Below are 27,640 nucleotides of genomic sequence, written 5' to 3'. Positions count from 1 at the left end.
CTTAATATATTATTTTAATCATAGGTATTTATTCCTCCTGTCATTAAAAAAAAAAAAAGTTATTGGAAAGCTTTTTTTTTTTTGAGCCAGAGGGTCTATTTCCCAGCCTCCAGCCTCAGCCTCCTAAGTAGCTGGGCCTACAGAAGCATGCTTCTACACCCACCTGAAAAACAATCCCCCCTTTTTTGGTACTAAAAGATTGCCTTTTTCAGTAAACTAGCTATTCAATGTATTATATCTATCAAGTCAAAAAATATATATGAATAACAAAAATTATGAAATAAGCCACCACTCTTCAACAATCTGAGCAAACATGCATCTTTCCTTTTAATATTTTTAATTTTAATATTTTTTGAGTTTAAAAAATTCTGCCAGCACGTTTTCATTTTAAAGCTGTCATTTTTTTTTTTTGAATGTTCATTCCTTGAAACAGTATGTTCTTTCACTAATACAATATTGTAAGCTCCAAGGATATTAGTGATTTTACTTTATCACTAAGGTACTTTACCACTAAGCTACATCCCCAAACCTTTTTCATTTTTTTTTTTTTTTTTTTTAATTTGAGACACAGGCTTGCTAAGTTGCTGAAGCTGGCCAAGTTGCTGATGCTGGCCTAAACTTGGGATTCTCTTGCTTCAGCCTATCCAATCACTGGAACAGTAATATGCCACCATGCCCGGCTGGAAAACACTTCTTAAAGGCTAAAACCATCCCCTTATTGTTGGGAACATTAGTTTCAGATACCTATTTGTTATTTTTATATTTTGTGGGCCTTGTGCATGTGAGGCAAGCTCTCTACCAACTGAGCTATATCTCCTGCCCGCTTTTTGTTAGTAAAAATAAATTGCTATACACATCTTTGATCTTGCGCCCTCTAAAATAGTGTAAAATTGCAAAAGAATACACAAGTACAAAGAAAATAAAAATCATAAAAGTTGCATGACTTAGGGAAACACTGTTGGGGGTTTTAGTTAATACTGCGCTATGCTACATATGTATCTGAATTTCAGAACATTGCCCTAGAAGAATTACTAGGTGAAAAGATCTGGCAAACTTAGGGAGCAACTTAGGGAGACCTTTCTTGAAATCAAAAATAAAGAGGGCTGGGGATGTAGCTTAGTGGTGGAACACCCAATCCCCTGTACCAAACAACAACAACAATAACCCAAAACACTTGTTTGGCACGACCTCATTTAAGGAACCGTGTTAATTCCTCAGCAGTGAAATTTCAATCAAGTGGAAACTAATTTTTTTTGGAATTGATTCTGGCTTCCAAGACCAGAATGTGTCGGAAACCCCCGCAGCAGGTAAAAACCTATTTCATTCTTTTTAAAAACCAAGCTACTTAAGTTCAGAAAGGTGTTAGGTTCCCAGTTTCACAGAGAAAAAATCCAAGTCTTCAAGCTTGGGGCAGGCGCTCTCCTCACGTGACGCCACCGCTTTTTCCTTTAAAGGCCAGGCCACGTGATTGCAGACGCGCACACGGAGGAAATTTACACAGTCAGGGGAGCGAGTCATTCCTCCCTCGCTTTCTCTAGGCTTTCTGGCTTTCCCTCCCCGGTAGCCACAAGTCCTCTAGAGGCTTTCCCTTCCTCATTCCCTCCGTCGCGTCACCCGTCCTCCTTTCCGTTAGTCGTCGGCCCTGGAGCTCCCTCTCCGCCGCAGAACCCCACTTTGGAAGGAAGGCCAAGGGGACTACAACTCCCAGGGGGCCTCGCGGCTCCGCCCCACGCGCAGTGTAGGTCGGGGGCTGAGGTCCCACGGTCTTTTCTCCGCGTGCGACCAGGAGCAAGCGCACTACAGGTTCCGTGGAGCCTCGCGCGCTAGCCGGACCGGGGCTGGGAGGGGCTGGAGGGGCCGAGGCTGGCAGGCGGACTGGCGGGCGGAGGAAGGGGGTGGGAGCGGAGGCGATGGAGGGGAGGAGTGGGGGAATGGGGGAGGGAAGGGGAAGGGAGGCGGGAGGCGGGGCCGAGCCGGAGCCGGAGCCGGAGCTGGAGCCTGAGCCGCGGGTTGCAGCGGAGGCGGTGATGTCGGTGCAGGTTGTGTCAGCAGCGGCTGCCGCCAAGGTGCCTGAAGTGGACCTGAAGGATTTGAGCCCCTCTGAGGCGGAGCCGCAACTAGGACTGAGCTCGGCGGCAGTGGGCGCCATGGCCCCTCCAGCAGGCGGCGGGGATCCTGAGGCTCCGGCTCCAGCAGCGGAGCGGCCCCCGGCCCCGGGCCCGGGCTCGGGGCCCGCCGCCGCTCTCAGCCCTGCCGCCGGGAAGGTGCCTCAGGCGTCGGCCATGAAGCGGAGCGACCCACATCACCAGCATCAGCGGCACCGGGACGGCGGCGAGGCCCTGGTCAGCCCCGACGGCACAGTCACCGAGGCGCCGCGCACAGTCAAGAAGGTATTGGGGCCGGGCTGCCTAGCTCGGAGAGGGAGAGAGGGGGAGAGGGAGAGAGGGAGGGGAGCGAGGGGGAACCGCAGATTCTCTCGGCAAAGCTGCACCACCCTCCACGCTCTCACTTTTCTTATTGTGGGGGCAGTGAGACCCCTTCCCGCTTAAGCCTACCTTCTTGGAGCTGCCCCCACCTGCCCCCCGTGGCTGAGGAGCAGAGACTCCAAGTGGCACGGCTGTATTTCGCTAGGGGTAACATGGAGGTAGCGCTCTCCACTACTACTTGGAATAAGCACCGGGAAGAGAGGCACCTTATACTACGCCCCCCGCGCCCCAACACTCCCACTTGTTATTTTCCGGACTATCCGAGGAGGAGATCTTGGTAGTATAGAAAAACCTTGCCGTTTTCGGAAGCCCACCCACCAATAAAGGTGGAAAAATCTTTTCTCTTTGGAGGACGAGTAAGCAGTAGTTAGCTCTCATGGAAGTCCTCTGAGTTGTCTGGCTTCTGTACAGATGATGACTTTCTCTCTTTCTGTGGCCAACCGCTTCCCCAAAGCAGTACTCATGCTGTGCCTTTCCTTCTCAGCAACTGTAATACTCTTGCATTTTCTTTAATTGTAGAAGGGTAATGGAGAGATTCATCCCTCTTTTATCTTAAGAGGTTTGTAACCTTACTCAGGAGTTGGGTCAGTATTATTAGATTGTGTATGAAGAGAATGGTGGTTGTATCGGTTCCTTCATTGTGATGAGAAAGCGTTAGCAAGAAATGCTCTCTTTGGGGAAAGCGATCATTGTGGCTTTCTATCTCAGCTGTCAGCTTCTCTCATACATAGTTGTGGGGAGGCCTCAGAATACCGAAGAGTAAGCATGCCTAGATGTAAAATATTACCCGAACATTGGCTATCCATCATACCTTTCTCTCAATGCCAAATTAGCACAGGGGGGAAAAAAGGTAAATATTGGAAAATACAGAGATGTGGGTCATGTAAAAAGGGATTATGGTTCTATTTTCCTTGGCACAATACAAACAGCAATTTTTTTTAATTGTTGTGAATTATTTTTAATTGTTTTATCAAAACAGCAATAAAGGGGTGTGAAATCTGCACTGGTTTTACAGTGAAGGACTGAGCTGAATTGGAACCTTGGATCAGCCAAACATTTTGTTGTAATTGCTTTTATGATTAAGGTATAGCAGGTAACCTTTTCAATCTGACTACCCAAATACAGTGTTAAATGACATTAGGTACAAGATTGAATGAGTTGTTTAGGACAATGCCCTTGTCACTTGTAAAATGAATCTTCTAGGAGGAATTATAGTGAAGGAGGAAGCATAGGCAGCAGTGCTGAAAGTATCTACTTGAGAGTTGGGAGTTCTGAAGCATATTTTAGACTAGTTTGGATGCTTTATAAACTTTGGCCAAATCTTTTTCTTGTGATTAAGATTCTTTCTGTCTAAAATCTGTAATTAGATTTTTTTTAAGGGTAGAAGTGCTTAACAAATTGCTTTCAGAGCATGGAATTTAGTCAGGCAGACTTGGGTTTGAGTTCTAGTACTCCTACTGCTAGCTTTTGGATAATTTCCAAATTCTACAAATTAACTTCTTCTATAAAATAAAGATACTAATTATGATTGAGAATTAGAAATATTTGCAAAGATCTTAGCCTTGAATTTATCACATCTAGTATGGTCTTAAAAATTGTAGCTATCATTATTATGAAGAATTGATTTTTATGCTCCCATGACCTCCTCTGAACGGTACACAACAGTTCAATAGATTCTATATAAAGACGTTAAAAAATAACAAGGCAGCATACCTACCAGAGTCTGTTTTTTTTTTTTTTTTTTTTTTTTTTAAATTCTAGATGTGCTTCTTGGCTGTTTTCATTTTCACTAAACCACCTCCTTCTTGTTGTTTTTCAGTATCAAAGTGTATGTCCCATGATTCTAGATTTACTCAGCAGCCCAAGGCTATGGAAGACAGGGCTGAGCTTGCCTTAGACAATGTTAATTGCACAAAAAAAACTTTTCTGCTGAAAGTTAAGCAGGTGGAGTTCTGGACAAAGATGCAGATGTTGAACAAAAGTAAGGGCACTGCAGAGTTGCTTTTTAGAGACAGAATCTTGACTTTTTTGATATCATATTGGCTAAATGAAAAGAAATGTACAAGTCTGCCCTTCTTTCCCCCAGTAGAAAGTCACCTCATCAAGGAACTGCAGTGTGACATTTGGATTTATTGAGCCTTTCTTGATTGTCTATTTAAATCATCATTCTGACCTTGACTCCTTTCTGCTTTTATGAAATTTCATGTTTGAAGGGACTGGGAACATTAGTTTTGAAAAAGTTGCCTTTGACTGTGTCACTTGTGATTGTTGCTTTTATTTTGTAACTCATGTACAAACTTGTTTATGTTAAATCACATTTCCATTGATGATTTCCCTTACTCCATTTATGTATTTGTCATTAGTTTCTTAGCTCTTTTACTCTGCCTACCCACACAAGGGAAATACAGTTGTTTTGTTTTGTTTTGTTTGGTGGTGCTGGGGCTAGATCCCAGGGCCTTCTGTATACTAGGCAAGCACTCTACCACTGAGCCACATCTTCAGTCTCAGAAATAAACTTTTTATAAGAGCAGAATTCCCAAGTGTAGTAGTCAGTAAGAATGAACATACAGTGTGCACATTTTATCTTTGACACCTGCCTCCATCCTGTAACCTGGTGCTCTGAGGACCAGATCTTGTCATTGTGGTTATTATATATTTGTATATAATGATTTTTAAAAATATCTTTTTAGATGTTGATGTAACTATTCATTTATTTATATGTGGTACTGAGAATCAAAACCAGTGCCTCACATATGCTAGGCAAGTGCTCTACCACTGAGCCACAACTCCAGCCCTATATATATATATATATATATATATATATATATATATTTAATAAGCTCACATTAAATGAACTAAGCAAACCAGAAATCTCTGTAAGAAGTACTTTGCGAAATGGGAAGAAAATTTCTACAGTAAATGAGGTGACCGTTGAGAGGATCTCTTCCCTGTGTTCTTGGAAATGGGTGATAGGAAAGTTGGAGCACAGAAGCAAAAACAAGGCAGAAGTTGATTTATTTCAGAAAAGTTAAAAGACTTTCTGATAATAAGACTCCAAGCCCAGGAACCTCAACTGACTTGTGCTTACATCACTATGGGTAATGACCATGTTCAAACAGATTCCGTATTTCTCTTGGCAAACTTAAACCTTGCACTAGTTTTGTTGTCAGGATTTAGTGCTTTCTTGCCCTGAATTGTTTAAACTCTTGATTTGGTTAATTATAGATTACAGAAATGGAATGTTTTGGCTATAGGCATGGGAATGTAGGAACAGTGTGACTCCTTTGCCAGTTAGAAAAGTACAGCCTGGCAAAATGTTCAGTGAGTTAGTTGGCAGTTGGACCCTAATAATAGTTACCATTATTGGCCTTTTATGTGCCAGGAATTGTCAGTGTTTCTGTAATCCTGACAAGGATATTATGAGATATGGTTGTCATTATTTCTGTTTTACAGATGAGGAAATATGGTCCAGAGAGAGTAGGTGCCTTGTACAAGGTTATACATTTAGGAAGTGGCAGAGGTGGGACTTACATTTACATCTGTCTTTTTCCCTATCCCATGTCTTTTTCATTATGTCACATGGATTGTTTCTGACCTCTTAGGTCTTAGGTGCTGGTTCTGGCCTTCTCCCTGAACTTTTTTATTTTTTCAACAGTTCTGGGGATTGAACCTGGATGCTTTATGAGTAAGCTACATCCTCAGCCCTTCTTATTTTGAGACAGGATCTTGCTAAATTGCTGAGGCTGCCTCAGCCTCCTGAGTTGCAGGGATTACAGGCATGTGCCACCATGCTTAGCCTTCCTGAAATCTTTAGAATAGTCAGTAAACTCTAAGGTGTGTCTGTCTGGCTAAGGCTTAGGTCATCCCAGGACCGAAGAAAGGAGAGTGTGAGTCAGGACTTTAGGAAAAGGACAAGAGAAAATTGTACAAATGTACAGCTCAAAAAATTGTTAAATTAGAAGGAGGGAGGAAGAACATCACATACAGAGAAGCATTTCAAGATCAATGATGCAGTCTCACATTTGTGGTTAACTGTTAACTGAGAAACTTTCCTTAATTTTAAAGTTATAAACCTGGCATACCCGAGCAATATGTTCTTCCTTTCTGTTCAGTTAATGATTTTCCTCTGCTGTTTGTTTTACCTTCTCTCTGAATCAAACTTATTAAACCTTTGAATATTAGAAAATGACAGTTTATGGATTCCTGTTGTATGTCAGACCTGGTACTTAGAGCCTTATTATATACTATTTTATTTTATTTTTTGGAGTACTGAGGATTGAACCCAGGCATGCTTAACCACTGAGAAACATCCTTAGCCCTTTTTATTTTTCATTTTGAGGCAGGGTCTCACTCAGTTGCTTAGTGCCTTGCTAAATTGCTGAGGCCGGCCTTGAACTTGCAATCTTCATGCCTTAGCCACTGGGATTACAGATGTGCACGATTGTGCCCTGCTCCTATTTTATTTAATACTTTTAAGAAACTCTTAAGGTAGTGTATGATTTATTGAGGAAACTGAGGTTGGAGAGGTTAGAAATTTGGCTGAAGGTTGCCCAGTAATAAGTTGGAGCTAACAATCCTAATCTGACTCCAAAGCCCTAATTCTGGAGCTTTTCAATTCAAATTATTCCTCTGCTCAAAATTTAGGATTTGACTTTTTAATTTTTATTCCCTCCCTCTTGGGTATTGGGGATTGTACCCCAGGGATGCTACACTCAACAGCCCTTTTTATTTTTTGAGTCAGAGTCTCTCTAAGTTGTCAAGTTAGATCTTGAACTTCTGATCCTCTTGCCTCAGCCTCCCAAATGGCTGGGATTACAGGCATGTGCTTTAGTGCCCAGCTAAATCTTAATCTGATTTTTTTTTTGTGGATTTTTTTTGTTATATAATAAATAGTTTCTTACTTATTGACTAGTATTATTTGTGAATACTCTTCTCCTTGAGCTTGGGAAAGATTAAACATTATTTTAAGAGCTATTTTAGAAGTTTGCAGTTGTGTTTGATTTTTTGAGAGAAAATAGTTATCCATAGTATTCAGTTAAGAAATGAATAGTAGTTCATGAAAAAGGGAGAGTAAGTTATTGTATCATTTCCTTGAAGATTATCCCATTTCTCATAGTGAGAGAGGAAAGAGATTTGTTGTAATCTTTATTTCAGACCCTTTATCAAGTTGAGTTTATGAAGAATATGCTGTCTCTTTCATGGTAGTTCTTGTTTAATATTCAGAGCCTAACATCTGAGGTGGGTGGGAGGAGAACTATCTTGACAATTGGTCTGACCCACAGCTCTGCCATTTTGTTCCAGTAGAAGGCACAATTAGAGGAGCTAAAATCTGGTCACCCAATGACAGGTTTAGTAAGCTTGAAATTTGTGGGAGCTTTTTATAGTCTTTATGATTTATGGCCAGAGATTTGGAAAGAAAAAGGAAAAAGTTTATTCTCTAACAGTTCTTAATCTAAAACTATTTTCGATTAAAGTAAATAACTTAAGATGTGTTTAATTTTCATTCTCCCTCCTTGCCAACTATATTCTGCAACAGTTCAATAAACTGTTTTCTGTCTTGGACACTTGCATACATCGGTGGTGTTTTCCTATTTTGTTTTCAAGGGTCCATCAGTAGAAATGTGTCAGTTTGGGGCACCTGCTAGCTCTTAGATTAGTACCTATATTAAATGGGCACTAGAGCTGCTGGTTGAGTTGCTGACTATAAGGCTTAAAGCTTTTGTGCTTCTCCCCCTTCCCCCCCCCCTTTCCTTCCTTCCTTTCTTTGTCTCTGTCTCTCTCTGTTTCTCTCTTTTTCTCTGGTACTGGGGATTAAATCAAGGGGTATTTTACCACTGAGCTATATTCCAAGTCCTTTTTATTTTTTATTTTGAAACAGGGTCTTGCTCTGTTGCTAATTGGGCCTCAAATTTGTGATTGACCTACCTCAGCCTCCCAAGTCTCTGGGAGTTGCTGGGATTATAGGTGGTGCACTGCTGTCAGCTCCTAAAAGCCTTTCTGAATATTACATACTCAACACTAAAACTAACTTCATCTTCTCTATTGTCTTATCTCCTGCAGTGTTCCAATATTACCCTTTTTTAAAACATTTTTTTTAGTTGTAGATGGGTACAATACCTTTATTTATTTTTATGTGGTGCTGAGGATTGAACTCAATGCCTCACATGTGTGAAGCAAGCACTCTACCACTGAGCCACAACCCCAGCCCCCAACATTACCCTTTTGATCATTTAAAAAGATTTGATAGTGTTGACTACCTGTTTTTGGAAACTCTTCCTCTTGGCTTTGGTGACACTTATAATGACTACCTTTTACTGAATACTTAACTTTGTGCTAGACATCTATCTCATCTGTTAAGCCTCATAACAGTTTTATCAGATGAATTGTATTATCTTTTATAGTTGATAAAATACTGGCTTGAAGAGAGAAATTAACTTGCCTAAGGCTTTGCCAATTTGTGATGCCTTTGGGATCAGTGAGATGCAGTATTGCCCATGGCAGCAGTAGGAGGCTTTGTCACATAGCCAAACCCCTGCTGCTCTGACCAAACTCCCATGTGAAGTCTGTTTCAGTTGTGTTTAATTGCTGCTAAAACCTCTCTCTTCAAATCTCTTCAAGAGATCTCAGGATCTCTACCCTCTTCCATGATGAGGCTTTAACCATCATGCCTCACATCCTTGTTTATTTTTTTAGTCACTACGTGACATTGTGTCATCCATTATCTTCCTTATACTCAGTCCCTTTACCACTCTCTTCATCTTTTCAGCTGCTTCAACCCTTCCACAACATTCTTCACAATATCCCCTTCCATTTTCAACAAATCCCCATGTAGTATCAGTCCCTGGCAGCAAGATCAAGACATGGGGTGACAATGACAATGTTGTTAAGGTTGGCACCTGATATCTAGAACTATAATGGTGCAAACCAGGCCACATCTTTTGCTTGGCACTACTAATCATGACATCTTTACTAACCCAATTCTGTAATTTGGGGCAGTGTTTTTAGCTGTATCCCTGAAGAGGGTTCTTCACCCTGAAAGCTACCTCATATCCTTTGTGTAAATTCTTTTTCTGTTTACTTGTTGGAAGTGACTTCTGCTGGTTGCAGAACTCTTAGTGATGCACTAGTTGAACCTAACCATCTGTCTTCTTAGTTGCTTGTACCTGTGGAGCTGAGAGTTGGTAGACAAAATCAGAAAACCAGGCAGATCAATGTCCCTATCCATAATTATCAGCCTCCTGTGTAATCAGCATTTGCCTAGCAGTGTTGTACATCTCTCTAGTAAGTTCACTTTCCTACTTATTGCAAATGACTATTTCATACTGTTTTATATTTTTATTTATATGTAACAGCAGAGTGCATTATAATTTTTATTACATACATAGAGCTCAATTTTTCATATCTCTGGTTGTATACATAGTATACTCACACCAATTCGTGTCCTCATACATGTACTTTGGATAATAATGATCATCACATTCAACCATCATTAATTACCTCATGCCCCCTCCCTTTCCCTCCCACCCCTCTGCTGTATCTAGAGTTCATCTATTCCTCCCAAGCTCCCCCTCCCTATCCCACTATGAATCAGTCTCCTTATATCAAAGAAAACATTCGGCATTTGTTTTTTGGGGGGGATTGGCTAACTTCACTTAGCATTATCTTCTCTAACTCCATCCATTTACCTGCAAATGCCATGATTTTATTCTCTTTTATTGCTGAGTAATATTCCATTAATCTCTCACATTTTTTTTAAACCAGTGATAGGCCTTATGCTTCATTATAAAAACAGAAACCACCAAATGACAACTTTATCTTTCTGTCTCCCAAATCTATAAACTTGTGTATTTTGAACTCATCTTTTCCTCCTTCCTTCCTGTTTTGATAGAGGAAGTATCTAGACAAGCCCTTCACAGATGCTCTAATCATGTTCTTTCCTCTCTCTCTCTCTCTTTTTTTTTTTTTTGGAGGTACTGGGGATTTAACCCAGAAATGTTCTAGCACTGAGCTACATCCCAACCCTGTTTATTTTTTGAGACACGTATTGCTATACATACTATATGTACTGCCCAGGCTGACCTCAAACCTTCAATCCTCCTTCCTCAGCTTCCCAAATAACTGGGATTACAGGCATGGTCCACCACACCCAGTTCTTCTGTCTTCTTAAAGAATTCTTACATTAGTTGTCTTCTTTTTATTTTTAAAATTGTTTTTAGTTGTACATGGACACAATACCTTTATTTTATTTGTTTATTCTTATGTGGTGCCGGGGATTGAACCCAATGCTCACACATGCTACTGAGCCACAACCCTGTCCCCATTAGCTGTCTTTCTGCTGCATTCTTGCCTTTAGAATTCAGACTTGCTGTACTATCTCCCACTTTTTTTTTTTTTAAGATTTTTTTAGTTGTTGATTGACCTTGATTTATCTATATGCAGTGCTGAGAATTGAACCCAATGGCTCACACATGCTAGGCAAGCACTCTGCCACTGAGCCACAACCCCCATTTTGATAACCCTATCCCACTTGCCTTTTTCTTTTCTGTTACTGTCCTGTCTTTGTAGTCTTTTACAGCCAGAAAAGGAGTTTTCTATGTATGTACACGTTTTTTTCCCTCTTTCATGAATTCTTTAACCCACTCCTACTCTGATATTCTGACCAAAATAAAATCCTCTTGCTAACATTGCTCTAATTTCCATAATATTGGGAAGCATGGTCTGTTTTTTTCCAATCCTCATCTTTTTTTATGTGTTTGCCAGTTACCCAGGAGTGCTGTGCTGCTTAGGGCTGTGCTAAGCCTGCTAAATTGCTAAGGCTGGCTTTGAACTCATGATCCTACTGCCTTAGCTTCTGGGATTACAGGTGTGCGCCACAGTGCCCAGCTTCAGTCCTTCTTTTTTTTGGTGCTGGGGATTGAACCCGGGCCTTGTGCATGCAAGACAAGCATTCTACCGATTGAGCTATATCCCCAGCCCCTCAGTCCTCCTCTTATTAGATCTTTTACCAGCATTTGTGCCAGCTCCTTATGAAAGGTTCTGTCTTTTCCTTTGGCATCTGTGACATTGCTTTTCATTAGTTTTCATCTGATTTCTACTCCGTATTCTTTCTTTGTTGACTATTTCTCTTTGGTCTTGGGCCCTCTATTCTTTCTTTATTTTTTAGTTGTAGATGGACACATATCTTTTATTTATTTTAAATATATGTGTTTTAGTTGTAGGTGGACATAATACCTTTATTTATTTATACGTCGTGCTGAGGAATCAAACCCAGGGCCTCACACATGCTAGGCGAATGCTCTACCGCTGAGCCACAACCCCAACCCTATTTATTTGTATTTTTTATTGGTGCTGAGGATTGAACCCAGTGCCTCACACATGCGAGGCAATTTCTTAACCACTGCGCTACAACCCCAGCCCTTGGGCCCTCTACTTTTTTTCATTGTTTTCTCCCCAAGTCATCCATACCATTCCTGTGTCTTTAAGTAATCATCTAAGCAACTTCCAAAATTATTCCTTTAGCTAAGAGACCACTCTTCTGAATGCCAATCTTCTGTATGTATATCTGCAGTAGAACTACATTGAATTATTTATCTAATTTCAAAAATATGTTGTTCTTGTTTTCTTCATATCAGTTAAATGGCACTTCCATTATTTTTTTTTCTTTTTTGGGAGGGGAGTGCTGGAGATTGAACCCAAGGCCTTTACTCTATCATTGAGCCTCATCCACAGCCTCTAAAAAAAAGTTTTTAATTATGCAAGTAATTTTTGACTATACTCTTATAAAATAACTTAAATAAAGCTGAAATCTTTCCTTGGTCTTCAGCCAATGTCTTATTCCCTTTCTCTGAGGTGATCTTTACTATCAGATTATCTTCCTTTTTTTTTTTCCCTACGAATTTACATTCAGATTTATATAGAGAGAAGTTTATGGTTTTATAATAACATGCATAAATAAGAAAATACTCTGTGTACATTGTTTGGCAGGTTCCTTTGTAATTTAACAGCCTGTCTTGGAGTTCTTTCTGTATCAGTATGTTTGGTTGTGGCATTCTTTTCAATTGTAGAATTGATTTCCAAAGAATTTACCATTGTTTATTTAAGCATTCTCTCTGATACATACCTAACCTTTTTTCTTTCTTTATAAACAGTGCTGTAGTACTTATCAGTATGCATTTTGTGTTCTTGTAGAGTGTTTTGTTTTTTTTTAAGGTAGATATCTAGAAGTAGAATTTGGGGATTGAAAGATATTTATATTTTAAACTTATAATGCTATGTTGCCTTAAATGTAGTACCATTTTACATATCAGCTAACAATATATGAGACAAGATTTTCCCCACATCTTTACCAAAACATTATATTGTTTACATCTTTGGGGAAAATCTTTTACCGTTCTTTTGATTTGTATTCTCTGCTTATAGTGATGCTGAGAATGTTTTCATGCACAGATTGGCAGTTCATTGTCTTTTTCTTGTAATTGCCTCTTCATAGCCATTAACAAATTATTTATGGAGTGACTCCTGTGGGCCAAGTTCTGAGGATACAGCAGTGAACAAAACAGATAAAAAGGGTTGGTTGTGGCTCAGTGGTAGAACACTTGCCTAGTATATGTGAGGTACTGGGGTTCAATCCTTAGCATCACATAAAAACAAAGCTACTTAAAAAAAAAAAACAAACACAGATACAAACCTCTGCACTTCTGTGGAGGTTTTTCATGTTGGTTTGTAGAAAATCTTTAAATATTCTGGCTATTAATTCTTTGTGTATATAGTATAATATTTTCTCCTACTGTATTTTTTCTTGACTTATAACTTTATTAAGTTTTTTAAAAAATATTTTTATTTTTTAGTTGCAGTTGGACACAATACCTTTATTTTATTTATTTTTATGTAGTGCTAAGGATCGAACCCAGGGCCCTGCACATGCTAGGTGAGTGCTCTACCACTGAGCCACAACCCCAGTCCCTTAAGTTTTTAATATAGTTAGATTTACCATTTTTTTTCCTTTTTGGCTTTAACATTTTGTGTCTTGGCCTTTTCTACTTAAAGTTTATAAAGAAATTCTTCTCTATTTTCTTCAACTGTTTTTATGGTTGTGTTTATCATATTTTGATCTTTATTACATCAGAAATTTATTTTATTTGTAATATAAAAGATAGGGACTATATTTTATATATATATATATTTTTTTTTAATTTATTTTTTATTTTTTTAGTTTTTCGGCAGACACAACATCTTTGTTTATACGTGGTGCTGAGGATCGAACCTGGGCTGCACGCATGCCAGGCGAGCGCGCCACCGCTTGAGCCACATCCCCAGCCCCTATATTATATTTATAATTTAAATAAAATGGCTTTATTGGTCCCCAAATAAAATCTAATATTTTACTTTTTTCTGATTTGTTCTGATTGTTTCTTTCCTTTACATTGTCCTTCTAAGCTTTTTTCCTCTTAATTTTTAGATGTTACAAGTAACTTTTGATTGAAGAGTGTCCATATTAACTCAAGAATGACACTGAAAATTATCGTCTTAGTACAACTAATTTAGGGATTATAATGAGTTATTCACAGGAACACTTGTTATTTTAGCAAATTTTTCTTACTTATTGGTAGTTTATTTTGACAGAAGTTGGAACCTCAGTGGCATTTTGAAAACAAATCCTGTGTACCAGTGGTCCACAGAGGAACTTATCTTCTGCAGTTCTATTAAGTTAGAAAATTATAATACTATGTGGTTCTTTTTCAAAATAACACCTGATAGTTATGTGCATGTGTGTGTGTGTGTGTGTGTGTATGTATGTATATATATGTATATATATATATATATATACACACACACATATACACACACACACATATATATGTGTATATATATATATACACACATATATATATATGTATATACATATATACACATATATTTTTTAAATTTTTGTTTATTTATTTATTTTGGTACCGGGATTGAACTCAGGGGCACTTGACCACTGAGCCATATTCCCAGCACTGTTTTGTATTGTATTTAGAGACAGGGTCTCACTGAATCATTTAGTGCCTCACTTTTGCTGAGGCTGGCTTTGAACTCATGATCCTCCTGCCTCAGGCTCTCAAGCCACTGGTATTAGAGGCATGTGCCACCATGCCCAGCATTTTTTTCTTTAAGGCATTGTCAGGAATTGAGTATGTGTGATTAGAGTGCACAAAGAAAAAGTCTTGTCCTGGTTAGATAGTGGTATGTGTATCTAGCTTTCAAAGTTGACTTTATTTGCTCCAGGGTAAAGAGGAACTTCTTTTCTTGGAAGGTAAATACTTCTCCTCAACAAAGCTTTATTGGATAAACTCAACCGAGTCCATCTTAGGTTACTCTGTACTTTGAGACACAGAAATGAGATAGGAATTTTTACTAATTGGTGTTCTTTATGTCTATGAGGGAGAAAAGAAGATGGGTCTCATGCTATGTCTTTTTTAGGGTCTATGCTAGGGTGTATTATAGAAATGGAGAAGTTGTAATTTTACTGCATAGACCAAGTATAAGTATTAGGCATACTTGTCTAATAATCTGCCCTAATAATACACTGTGAGTTTCTTTTGTGTAAAACCTAATTATTTGTATGTGCCAGATACTACTAAATGCTACAGTTATAAAATCAGCAGGATACCATTCTTGCCCTCGAGGAGAGGATAGGGAATGTAAATGTGTGGAAATAAATATAATCTAGTTTGATATGAGCAATATTGAAAGAAGAAATTGTAGTTTAATGAAAATAGCATTGAAATTGAGCTGTATCACCTTTGGAAAACCAGTTGGTTGTCTACCCAAAGGATTTCGCAATGTAGCAAATCCTTTGTGAAGTTTACCTTGTTCCAGCTTTAAAAAAATCCAGAAATTCACATTAGTACACTTTCAAGTCTTTTTACCTCATAGGACTGACTCATGCAAACCCAACTCACAGGAGACTTATATTTAAAACAAAATGGTAACTCCTGATTTATGATCAGGTATCAAAATGATCTGATACATGTATAAATCATGTCAGAGGATATGCTGGAAAATCTACATAGGATACTTAATTACAGTTTATTAAGTTGGGAATAATTTCAGTCTTTGCTGCTTAAATCAGAAGCACTGTTATCACCTGGGGGTTTGCAGGAAACGAATGACTCTGGTTTGGTACTAGTGTAAACTTGCAGAACCTCAATTTTTAATTCATTGTTGAGAAGAAGTTGTCTTAGCTATTGGTCTCATTTCATGTTTCTTTTTTATGAAACTTAATGAGAGGCAAGAAATTTTTTTTTAGGGTTTTGTGGAAGGGTAGAAACTTATAAAATTTGTTTCAAGACTTGTAATAAAACACTTTAGAGACATAGAAACACAGACAGGCAAATATATAGAGTCAGAGATCCAAAGAGAAACACTCACAAACTGTCTATACCCAGAGAACTCCCATATACACATATACAACAGAACCCCCAATAACATTCTTTCTATACCCTTACACATATGGGGAACTCCACACCTACAGAGATAACCCCGTATGTCTCCACAGAGAGTCCCCTACCTGTACCCATAGAGACAAACCCACACAGACCCACAACCGGTTGAGGTCCATACAAATAAAAAAATACACACAGAGACAACCAGTAGATAATGCTTAAAACAGATTTTCATGAAACTTGTGTAGCATTCTCCAAGTTTATTTTGAGAAGAGACACGTATTCTCTCTAAGGTACTTTTAACTGAGCCAGGAAATGAAGCAAAAACAGGGCTGCCATTGGGTCTGCAGAACAGTCAGTGCCATGGGGCCAGTTTTGTTTGAATTCCTATTTCTAGAACTGCTTGTTCCTGGACATATTTTTCAGTTTGATGCTTGGGTGGGAAGTAATTCTCTTAGGAGTTTGCATCCTAGATTGGTGGTTAAGCAGAGTCCCAAGCTCATTTTCCCTTGGTGCTAATTAACATACTCCCATGGTGCTATCTGAATTACATAAATCTGTTTAGGATTAGACACTCCAGCAACATTGTACCTATGTGGAGGAACTTGCACGGAGTCCTCTAAGGCTGTGTGACTGAGGAATGTAGAAGGAAGATTATGTTAAAAGTTGAAAGAGCCTAGCAGGCATGGTGGTGCATGCCTGTAATCACTGAGGTTGAGGCAGGAGGAATGCAAATTCAAGGTCAGCCATTTGTCAAGGCTCTAAGCAATTTAGTGAGACTCTGTCTCAAAAAATAAAAAGGGGGTCTGGGTTGTGGCTCAGTGGTAGAGTGCTTGCCCTAGCATGCCTGAGGCACTGGGTTTGATCCCCGCACCACATAAAAATAAGCAAATAAAATAAAGGTATTGTGTCCATCTACAACTAAAAAAATATAAATAAAATAAAAAGGGCTGGATATGTGGTTCAGTGGGCTCAAGCCCTGGTACCAATAAATAAATAAATATATAAATAAATAAAAATAAATAAAATAAAAAGTAGAGCTGTAATTTTTTTTCTTTTTAAAAATCTGTTGGTCATTCATGGTCTCTCATTTGCATAGAGAGTTGTGATGAAACTTGAGAATGGCTCAGGAGAATTATTTAGTTGTAAGTTAAAAGATTTTAAAATTGTAATTTTGTGGGTGTAGGATGGCAGTGTGGCTTGTGTTGGTTGATACCAATCCCCGGTAACTACCCAGCCAGATTTTTTAGTGTCTCTGGCAGCATCATGTGAGAAGTTATCTTGTTAGAAAAAAGGAGTTTCAACATGTACAGTGTGTTTCTGTGAATAAGTACCTAAAGCTTTTTATCACAGTAAGGTTAATAGACACTGGAAGCATTAGAAGAGTTTTATAAATGTAATTTCAAAAAAGAGATCATTTTCTCTTGCTGCTTGAACATGTATGTGTATTTATTTGACCAAAAGTTTCTTTAAAATTTTTATTTCAAACAATGGAATAATATTAACAGACTTGTGTTCACTGTCCAATTTAAACAAATGTTATTTTGCATAATTTTCTTGTTTTTTTAAAAAAAAATTTTTGAGTGGTGAAGATTGAACCTAGGGCTTTGTGTAGGCTCAATGTGTACTGAACCATTGAGCCAAACTCACATCTCCTAGGTTTTTTGTTTTTTTTTTTTTTGGTACTGGGGATTGAACCCAGGGGTGCTTTACCACTGAGATACATCCCCAGCCCTTTTTAAAAAATATTTTTAAACGTTTTTAAATTTTGAGACAGGGTCCTGTTCTAGATTTTTTTTTTTTTTTTTTTAAAGATACAAAACATTATAGGTAAGATTGAGGGCCCCTTTATATCTCTTCTCTTATTACTTTCTCTTTGTTCTCTCCTTTCCATCCCCCACAAAAGTAACCAGTCAAATTTTGCTGTTTATAATACTCTTGCTGTATATTGTTTATCAAGATTAACTTTAGGGGCTTGGGTTGTGGCTCATTGGTAGAGCACTTGCCTAGCATGTGTGAGGCCCTGGGTTCAATTTTCAGCACTGCATATAAATAAATAAAATAAGGGTCCATCAACAACTAAAAAAAAATATTTAAAAAAAGATCAATTTTATTCCATAAACAAGATATAACATTGTTCTGTTTACAAACTTTATATACATGGTGTTAAAAATATTCTGTAGCCTACTCTTAAAAAAAATATTTTTAGTTGTAGATGACACGATACCTTTACTTTATTTATTTATTTATTTATTTTTTATGTGGTGCTGAGGATTGAACCCACTGCCTCATACATGCTAGGCAAGCACTCTACCACTGAGCCACAACCCCAGCCCCTTTGGCCTACGTTTTTAAAAAATATTTTTTGGTGCTGGGGATTGAACCCAAGGGTGCTTTACCACGGAGCAATATCCTCAGCTCTTTTTATATTTTATTTTGAGACAAGGTTTTACTAAATTACTTAGGGCTTAGCTTTGCTAAGTTGCTGAGGTTGGTCTTGAATTTGGGATTCTCCTGCCTTAACCTCTGAGTCACTGGGATTATAGGCATGCTTCCTTCCCAGCTGGAGCTTGCTTTTTAAAGTCAACTTTACGTGGTTTTCCTAGCTAGAGAAGTTAGGTAAGACAAAGAAATAAAGGGCATCCAGTTTGGCAAAGAGGAAGTTAGTTTTTCTCTGTTTGCAGTTGGCATGATCTTGTAGAAAACAAGGAAAACAGATAACAACAACACCAATGATAAATGATTTTAGGATCAACATTAAAAAAAAAAAAGTATACCAGTAATGACCTAACTGAAAAAGAAATCAAGAAAGGCATCACATTTATAATAGCTATAAAAAATTACCTAGGAATAAATTTAAGGAGGTGAAAGAGCTCTTCAATGAAAACTGTACAACACTCATGAAAGAAATTGAGGACACAAAATATGGAAAGGCATACCATGTTCATGGACTGAAAGAGTTAATATTCTTAAAATGTCTCTACTGTCCGAAGTGATTTACAGATTCATATAATATCTATAAAATTCCAGTAGTATTTATTATGGGATTAGAACAAAACACTTCTAAAATATGGAATCACAAAAGACTCTGAATAGCCAAAGCAATTCTGAGCAAAGAAACCAGAGCTGGAAGCATCACAGCTTCGGACATTTAAACACTGCAAATCTGTAGTAACCAAAACAGTATGGTGCTGGCATAAAATCAGACATGCTAGTGCACACCTGCCATCCCAGCAGCTTGGAAGACTGAGGCAGGAGGATTGCAAGTTCAAGGCCAGTCTGGTCAACTTAGTGGGACCTTGTATTAAAATTTTAAAAAAGGGGCCTGGGATGTAATTTGGTAGTAGAGAACCCGTGTGCTCAATCTGCAGTACTGCCCCTGCCCCAAAGAAAATTATGTATGTTGAAAATTTGATTTTCAAAAGAACATACATTGGAGAAAGGACAGTCTCTTTAATAATGGTGCTGGGAAAACTGGATATCCACATGCAGGATGAAACTGGAGCATGCAATCTATAAAAAGAATCAACTCAAAATGATGAAAGACTTTTAAATTTAAGACTTGAAACTGAATCTAGTAGAAGAAACCATAAGGAAAGTGCTTCAGGACCTTGGGTTGAACAGATTTTTTTTTTTCATAGGATTCCAAAAGCACATTCAACAAAAGCAAGAATAGACAAATGAGATTACATCAAATTAAAAGTTTTTGCATAGCAAAGGACCAGCAAGGTAATAGAGCCTACAGAATGAGAGAAAATATTTGCAGTGAAAATCTTAAAAATGATTCATCTAAGAAGGGATTAATATGGAGAATATATAAAGAACTCAACAACAAAAATAACACAGTTAATAGGCAAATGATCTGAATAGACATTACTCAAAAGAAGATATACAAATGGTCAAGAAGTATATAAAAAATGCCCAACATCACTAATCAAAGAAATGCAAATCATGAGACAACCATTTTACCTCAGTTGTAATGACTATTATCAAAAACAAAGAATAACAAATGAGGGGCTGGGGATGTGGCTCAAGCGGTAGCGCGCTCGCCTGGTGTGCCTGCGGCCCGGGTTCGATCCTCAGCACCACATACAAACAAAGATGTTGTGTCCGCCAAAAACTAAAATAAATAAATAAATATTTAAAAAAAAAAAAAGAATAACAAATGAGTTAACATGTTAGTGAATATCACCTCTTGACATTTACATTTCTTTTTGCTATAAGATTAGCACTCCATGTTTTTCCTTGTACAATGGGGCAACCTTTATGGTACTGTATAAGTTTCTACTCTAAATGTAGGGTTTTTGAATTAGTAATCTAAAGTGGCAGTTCGTATCTGCCTGCTCATAATTAGGTCTAGAGTATGTATTTTGTGACCCAAAACATTGAAGCCTTTATGTTCCTTGATGCTGTCTTAAAGTTCACTGTAATTTTCCCTTTTATGTGGAGAGTCTGTCACGTTTTTTCTTAAAGTAAAATTATGTGGTTATATGTTTTAATAGGTGTGGTTTATTTTATAGTCCAAACCTGTCATTGGGCCTGTTGTGCACAGGTCACATCCTTCTCCCTTTTGATGGCAACAGTGAGGTTTACATACCTTGACTGGTAAGTTTGTGTTTGATATTTTGAATACTTGCCTTTATCCTTTAGACTGTAAACCCCACAAGGACTGAAGATCATGTCTGTTTTGTTCATTGTATTGTTAGCATCTGGCAGACAGTAAAGGCTTTAAATGAAAGAAAGATTAAGGCACTGGGTGGTGTGGATCTTGTAATTCTAGCTGCTTGGGAGGTTGAAGCAGGAGGATCATAAGTGTGAGGCCAGCCTGGGCAAATTAGCAAGACCCTGTCTCAAAATAAAAACTAACAAAATGAAGAACTAGTGATGTAGCTTAGCAGCAGAGTGCTTGCGTAGTGTGTGCAAGGGTCTAGGTTCAATCCCCAGAAGTAGAGGGGAGAAATCAGTTTGTCTTATGGTACTTGGATGAAGAGGAGTGATTAACATAAATTGACTTTACTATAGGGTAAATTTTCATTCTTTAAATCCTTAAATCATTGCAGAGTAGAGATTATTAGGTATTTAGCTTAAATAGGACCCGTCCCAGTTTTTTCTTAATAATTGAAGTAAATATTACCAAGTTTATAATTGTCTTACACATGTACTTTTTTTTTTTTGACCTGTGCTAGGGATTGAACCCAGGGCCTTGAGCGTGCTATGCAAGTAATGTGCCACTGAACTACATCCCCAGTTCTACATATGTGTCTTTAAAAAGTTTAAAACACATCTCTTCTTTACAATTTGGTAGAGTCAAGTAAATCTGCATTATTTCTGCCAATCAATCAAACTACTTTCCTGTTTTTAGGCCTAGACAGTCATGATTAATTTGGGTAATTTAATTAATTAATTAATTAATTATTTTAAAAGAGAGAATTTTTTTTAATATTTATTTTTTAGTTTTTGGCGGACACAACATCTTTGTTTGTATGTGGTGCTGAGGATCGAACTTGGGCTGCACGCATGCCAGGCTAGTGCGCTACCGCTTGAACTACATCCCCGGCCCCATAATTTATTTATTTTTAATATTTATTTTTTAATTTTTTAAGTGGACACAGTATCTTTATTTTACATTTATGTGGTGCTGAGGATTGAATTCAGTGCCTCAAGCATGCTAGGTGAGCACGCAACCACTGAGCCACAACCCCAGCCCCTAATTTGGGTAATTTTATAAGGAATCTGCTTTAATAATCAGCTACAAACCTTGGAGATAACAGGTTGTCAGGGATGATTATAGTGTAATCTAGAAAGTTGACATCTTTTTAGTAAAATGTTTGGGGTTTTTTTTAGCTGTATTTTGGGATTGAACTCTGGACTGGTACATGCTAAGCCAGTGTTCTCCCATAGATTTATCCCTAGTCCTTTTAAAATTTTGGGATAGGGTCTCCTTAAATTGCCCAGGCTGACCTTGAACTTATGATCCTCCTGCCTTAGCATTCCAAGTAGCTGGGATTACAAGGCGTGTGCCATACTGCCCCACTATAAAATGACATTTCTTTTGAAGAGGGGTCAGCATTTGCTGTCTGTCTGTCTGTCTATCTATCTATCTATTTATTTGGTGTGTGTGATGGACTAATAAATACATTCTAATTTTACAGCTCACTTTGGTTGCTTTGAATGAGGAACTCACATTTGACATTTGAGACCTGTTCCCCATTTTTCTCTGCTTTTCTCACTAGGACCTCTATATAACATGGAGGACTGTTTAAGAACTTTCTCATCAGGAGCTGAGCTAAAGGTTTGGCTCCTTGTTTTCTTAGTCCTTACACACTTTAGTGATGCGTCAGTGAACTTATTTAGCCCATAATTTTTTCATCTGTTTTCTACTGCTTGATACTGATCTCACATAGTTTGGTAGTAATTGAAAATAATTATTTCCAGTTTGAATATGCCCATTAATCTACACAGTTAATTCTGAATTTTTTTTCCTATCTACTGTCTTCTCAGTTATTATAGTAACTTATAAATTTTATGGTCCTTGGGATCTTTTGGGGTATCCCAGAAATCATTGAGTGGGAACATTTTTCTCCTTGCCTTGGGGTAGTATATTTTAATCTTGCCTGGCCAAACTGCTAGATTTGTTTATTAGTTATGGGGCCTGGTGGATCTTGCACAACCTAATGCTGGCACATAATAAGGGCTTAATAAATCTTAATGATTATTAAGCCAAGTCCCAGACATGAACCATTAATTATATTTCTCTCCCCTTAGCATTCTTATTACCTCTGTCTCTTGAACATAACCTTGTGATTAAATCACATCCATGGAGATTTTAGTATTAATTTTTCAGTTCTTTATATAACATTTTTTAGTAGGTGGCATTGATGATAAATGGCTAGCCAATAACAATAGGAACAGTGTGTAGTATATATTGATGCGATATTTGGCAATTCTATAGCAATATTGGTTTTATTCAAGAGCATCAGATTAAACCAACTAAGACTCCTTTAACATCAGAGCTACTTTGCAGATTTTACCATTTGATGTACTCACTTTCTCCAGAATTGTTCTTTGAACATATAGCAGAGATCATGGTAAATATACCTATTAATATACATAGCTAATTCTAAATTCTTTTCCCGTTGCACTGCCTTCTGAAATCTGTACACTCCATCTCTACTTGAAGACTGGGAGACTCAGCAGGAAGCCTGTTGACTTAAAAAGGAGGTAGAGAACCTGACATGGTAGCATATACCTGTCATCTTAGGTACTGGGAAGACTAAGGCAGGAGGATTACAAGTTCAAGGCCAACTCTGGCAAGTTTGAGGCCAGCCTGGACAGCTTAATGAGACCCTGTCTCAAAAGAAAAAATTAAAAGGACTTGGGGTGGTAAAGCTCAGTAGAAATGCACCCTGAAGTTTAATTCCTAATAAATCCCCCACCCCCAAATTAAAAAAAAGAAAAGGAGGCAAAGGTGGCAGGTAATATTTTGGACTCGTGGGCAGATTCCTGAAGTCTCTGATCCAATCTCGAGAAAAAAAGGTAGTTACACTAGGAAGGTAGGATGTTGCCAAAGTATAACAGTATCAAAGAACACCCTTTTTTGAGCACTATAAATATGAATTATTTCTTATACTAGCACTGTGATAAGCAATTATAGCTTACTAATAGGAAGGCTGAATAAAATGAATTTCAATGAATGTTAAATGCCATTAAGCCCTTTATGTAGTGCTGGTGTACAACTCTAGAACAGACAATCATAAATGCAAAAAACACATACCGAATTTTGTCGAGGCAGCATTTCAATTTCTATGTGAAAATTAATGATTTCAGAGTTACAAGATTATAATAAACACTGTTCTTTTTTTTTAGGTACCAGGGATTGAACCCAAGGATACTTAACCACTAAGCCACATCCCAGCCCTTTTATTTTTGATTTTGGGGTCTCACTGAGTTGCATAGGACCTCATTAAGTTGCTGAGGCTGGCTTTGAACTTGCAATCCTCCTGCCTCAGCCTCCCAAGCTGCTTAGATTAGAGACCTGTGCCACTGTGCCTGGCAAAATAAACACTCTTTTTTTGTGGTACCAAACACAAGGCAATGCACTGAACTTGAATTCTTATTCTATGGTACTTAAACCAAAAGCTTGTTTGACTCATGATAAGAGTACTTGGTTAAAATATTATAGCATAAGAACTCAAGTTTAGTTTTTCACTAAAACTACATATCTCGTATTGTTGGAATTGGATTCATAGTGGAATTGGGGTGGGGGGGGTCCAAGAAATAGCTTTGGAAGGTATTCTAAGGTCCCAGTCATAAGTAGCTATACTTATAAGGATTATGTTATAGGGAAGACCAAGGTGGCTAATGAGAGAGCCTTGTGTACAAAGCACTATTAATGGACAAAAAGAAGAAAAGTATTGGCAAAATTACATTATTATCCTACAACAGCAATTTTGCCTTTGTGTAGCTCTTTATTCCTTTCAGTCTAATTAAATCCATTATCTTAATTGATATTGAAATAGTTTGAAACAAAATAGGTAACTACTTAGTATAATTTAATAAATTCAAAGAAGCTATTATTATTTTGTCTAAAAACTATGATTAAAAAAAAAACCTTGATACTTTACCTTGGGTTATTTTATACTTGAATGGTACATTGTTAATGTTTTTCAGAGAAATTAATGTTGTTGAAACTAGAACCAAGTTATCTTTTTTTGATACCTGGCATAGAACCCAAGGCTGCTTAACCACTGAACCATAGCCAAGCCCTTTTTATTTTTTGAGACAGATACTCATTAAGTTATCTTAATTTTCTGTCTGGGCTTCTTTGTGGCATTGTACTTAAAACCATCAGTGTTCATTAAGATATGGATCATTTTTTTTAATCCAGCTAGAGCAATGAAATCTATACGTTTTTTAAAAAAAATTTTTTAGTTGTCAATGAACTTTTATTTTGTTTATGTATATGTAGTACTGAGAATCCAGTCTAATTGCGAGGCAAGTGTTTTACCACTGAGCTACAACCCTAATTCAAAATCTATAAGTTTATTTCAAAGAAGATATAACTTTGTAAATAACCTGAAGACAACTCTATAACTACCCTTCTGTTTTCTCTGAGGTTAGGTCATATAGGTTGAGGTGGGAAAGAAAAGGGTCCAGAGATAGTGAAGTTTGAAATAGCTTTCTTGTGTAGTGTGAGCAAGTAAATTAATCAGAACTGTAGTAGGATTTCTGTATTAATCAGAAAATAAAGTAGAATTGAATTTTCTAATAGCCACATTAAAAAAGCAAAAAGAAACAAAGAGAAATTAGTTTTAATAATATTGTATTTAACCCAATATATGCAAAGGTTTTTATTTTAATATATAATCTGTATAAAAATCAAGATATTTTGCTTTTTATTTTGGAGTGAGTCTTCATAATCTGGCATATTATATACTGACAGCAAGTCTGAATTTGAACTAGCCGCACTTCAAGTGCTCAGCCATATGCAGTTAGTGACTATCTATTGGATAGTGCAGTTGAAAAGTAATTAAATAAATTTTGAGCTGAATAGACACTGTCATCTGTTATTAACATGAATATATTCTTTTTCTAACAATTCTTAGGGGTAAGACAATTCATTTATTGGACCTGGCTTGGTTAACTCAGGGAAATTGATATGAATAAAAAAGAAGGTGAGATCCAGTTAAGTGCAAATTCACTACAAAGGAAAAGGCAGTACCAAGATTGAACTTAATATCTCTATCCTGTGTAGACACATTCACCTTGCTGAATAAAAACTGGAATAAGAAGAATACTGCCTATCAACTACTTTCTTTTTTCGGATTACTTGAGAGAACTACTATCTAATTGGAAGTCAGGATGTTACAATCAGAATGTAAGAACTAGAAGAAATTTTAGAAAATAGTATAATGGGTTGCTATTTAGAATGTTTAAAAAAGTTAACATTTTAAATAGTACACGTAATGGTATAAAATTCAAAAAAGAGGCTGGGGTTATGGCTTATGATAGTGTGCCTGCCTGGTATGTATGAAGCACTGGGTTTGATCCTCATCACCTCCTTAAAAAAATAATAATAATATAGCTTAGTTGGTAGAGTGCTTGCCTAGCATGCACAAGGCCCTGGGTTTAATCCCCAGCCCGCCCCCCCCCAAAAAAAAAAATTCAAAAGACATAAAAAAGATATAGCAAAATAAAACTCTTATCCTTTAACCCTCTTTAGAGACATCCAGAATATTTAGTTTTTTATATGTTGTTCAGGAGTAGCCTATGCATATACAAGTATATGTATCACTTTAAAAATATATAAAAGCTCGGGCTGGGGCTGTAGATCAGTTGTAGAGCGCCTGCCTTGCACGTATGAGGCCCTGGGTTCCATCCTCAGCACCACATAAAAATGAATAAATAAAGATATTGTGTTCATCTACAACTAAATACATATATATGTGTGTGTGTACACACACACACACACACACACATGGTAGCAGAATACATACATCCTGAACATCTTGCTTATTTTCTTACTTATTATATCTTAAAGCTGCTTTGGTGTTTTGAAAGTCTCCATTATGTCCCATTGTATGGGTGTGTCATCATTTATAGAACCAGTTGTCAATGTTTGTTTTCAAATATTTTGCCCTTAGTCAATGTTGTAATGAACATCTCTGTATATGTTTTGAACATGTATGTGATAAAAGTTGATACTCCTAACTAATAATGTTTTTTCTCAAATAGTTTTGATTCTCCAAACTGAATCATAGGAGAAAACAATTTATAAATAATTGAACTAGTTGAGGAAGCATAGATAGGCTCCTCTTTGCCTGGACATGATTCTTTTTTTTTTTGAGCCACTTCAGAGAAGACCCTACAGTTCCAGAAGATAGGTTAAAAACACTGATTTTATTCTAGCTCCCTTTATTTTATATATAAAGAAGAGCATTCTGAAGAGGTGTAGTTATTCCTTCAAGGTCATGGAAAAAGTAGAAAAAAGATGAAGTATAGAATCCTTTGAGAAGAATAGGAATGGCTCTGAAATGTATATGAAGTGTTTTGTGTAATGACTTTTTCAAAATTAAACCTTTTAAAAATACTGTTTGCTGTTTAATTTTGTTTTTGTAACCATCATGGTTAGCAGAGGCTTTGGGAGCTGGAAGCCATCTTTGGAATATAATAGGGAATTTAGGGGTGTCAGGGAAAAGAAAGGGAGGAAGTTCTAATATATTTCTGACATGGTGGCGGCTGTTATGAAGGGCCAAATGAGTGGACCAGCTGAAGACAATGAGGAGGTATAGGACTAAAGGATCTGGAGTGCTTGACTCATTGCTTGGTGCTTAGTAGCTGCTCAGTTATGCTAGTTCCTTATTGTTGGGAGTGTATTATTGTTCTAACCATTTTGGAGGGTAGTACTTAATGAGGTTATGCTTTATGTGTCCCCTGTGATCCATCAGTTTTTTCCCCTGGGAATACATCTGAAAAAAAATTCTCATACTGGTCTGTAATGAGTTGTTTATTATGGCATTATTTGTGCTTGTAGAAAACAGTTTTTTGAAGATACCCTTTCCCCAGTGATGGGTAAAATATGATAAATCTATACTACAGAATACCATCAAGCAATGTGAAGTAATGGGACTACATGTGCATATGGCCATAAAATGATGGAGTTTATTTGATATATAACAATAGGATTTATGTAAATTTTAGAATGTTGTAAGTAAAATACATTATACA

The 27,640-nt window shown here is 37.4% G+C and overlaps 1 protein-coding gene across 2 annotated transcripts in view; it reads left to right on the top strand.

Annotated features, from left to right (window-relative positions):
• The first annotated feature begins 1,967 nt into the window (after positions 1–1,967).
• The window catches only part of Ahcyl2 (adenosylhomocysteinase like 2), a 189,194-nt gene continuing 163,521 nt past the window's right edge, over positions 1,968–27,640 (top strand). For both annotated transcript variants that reach the window (XM_046455069.2, XM_046455068.2), the window contains exon 1: positions 1,968–2,390. In XM_046455069.2, coding sequence (XP_046311025.1) covers positions 2,028–2,390 — 363 coding nt within the window. In that variant the 5' untranslated portion in view covers positions 1,968–2,027. The remainder of the gene's footprint in view (positions 2,391–27,640) is intronic.

This window comes from Marmota monax, unplaced genomic scaffold, assembly GCF_021218885.2.
Source record: "Marmota monax isolate L192 unplaced genomic scaffold, Marmota_monax_Labrador192_F-V1.1 WCK01_AAM20220418_F8-fsc00131, whole genome shotgun sequence".
Classification (NCBI taxonomy): Eukaryota; Metazoa; Chordata; class Mammalia; order Rodentia; family Sciuridae; genus Marmota; species Marmota monax.
This window is presented reverse-complemented; position numbering and strand designations above follow the sequence as displayed.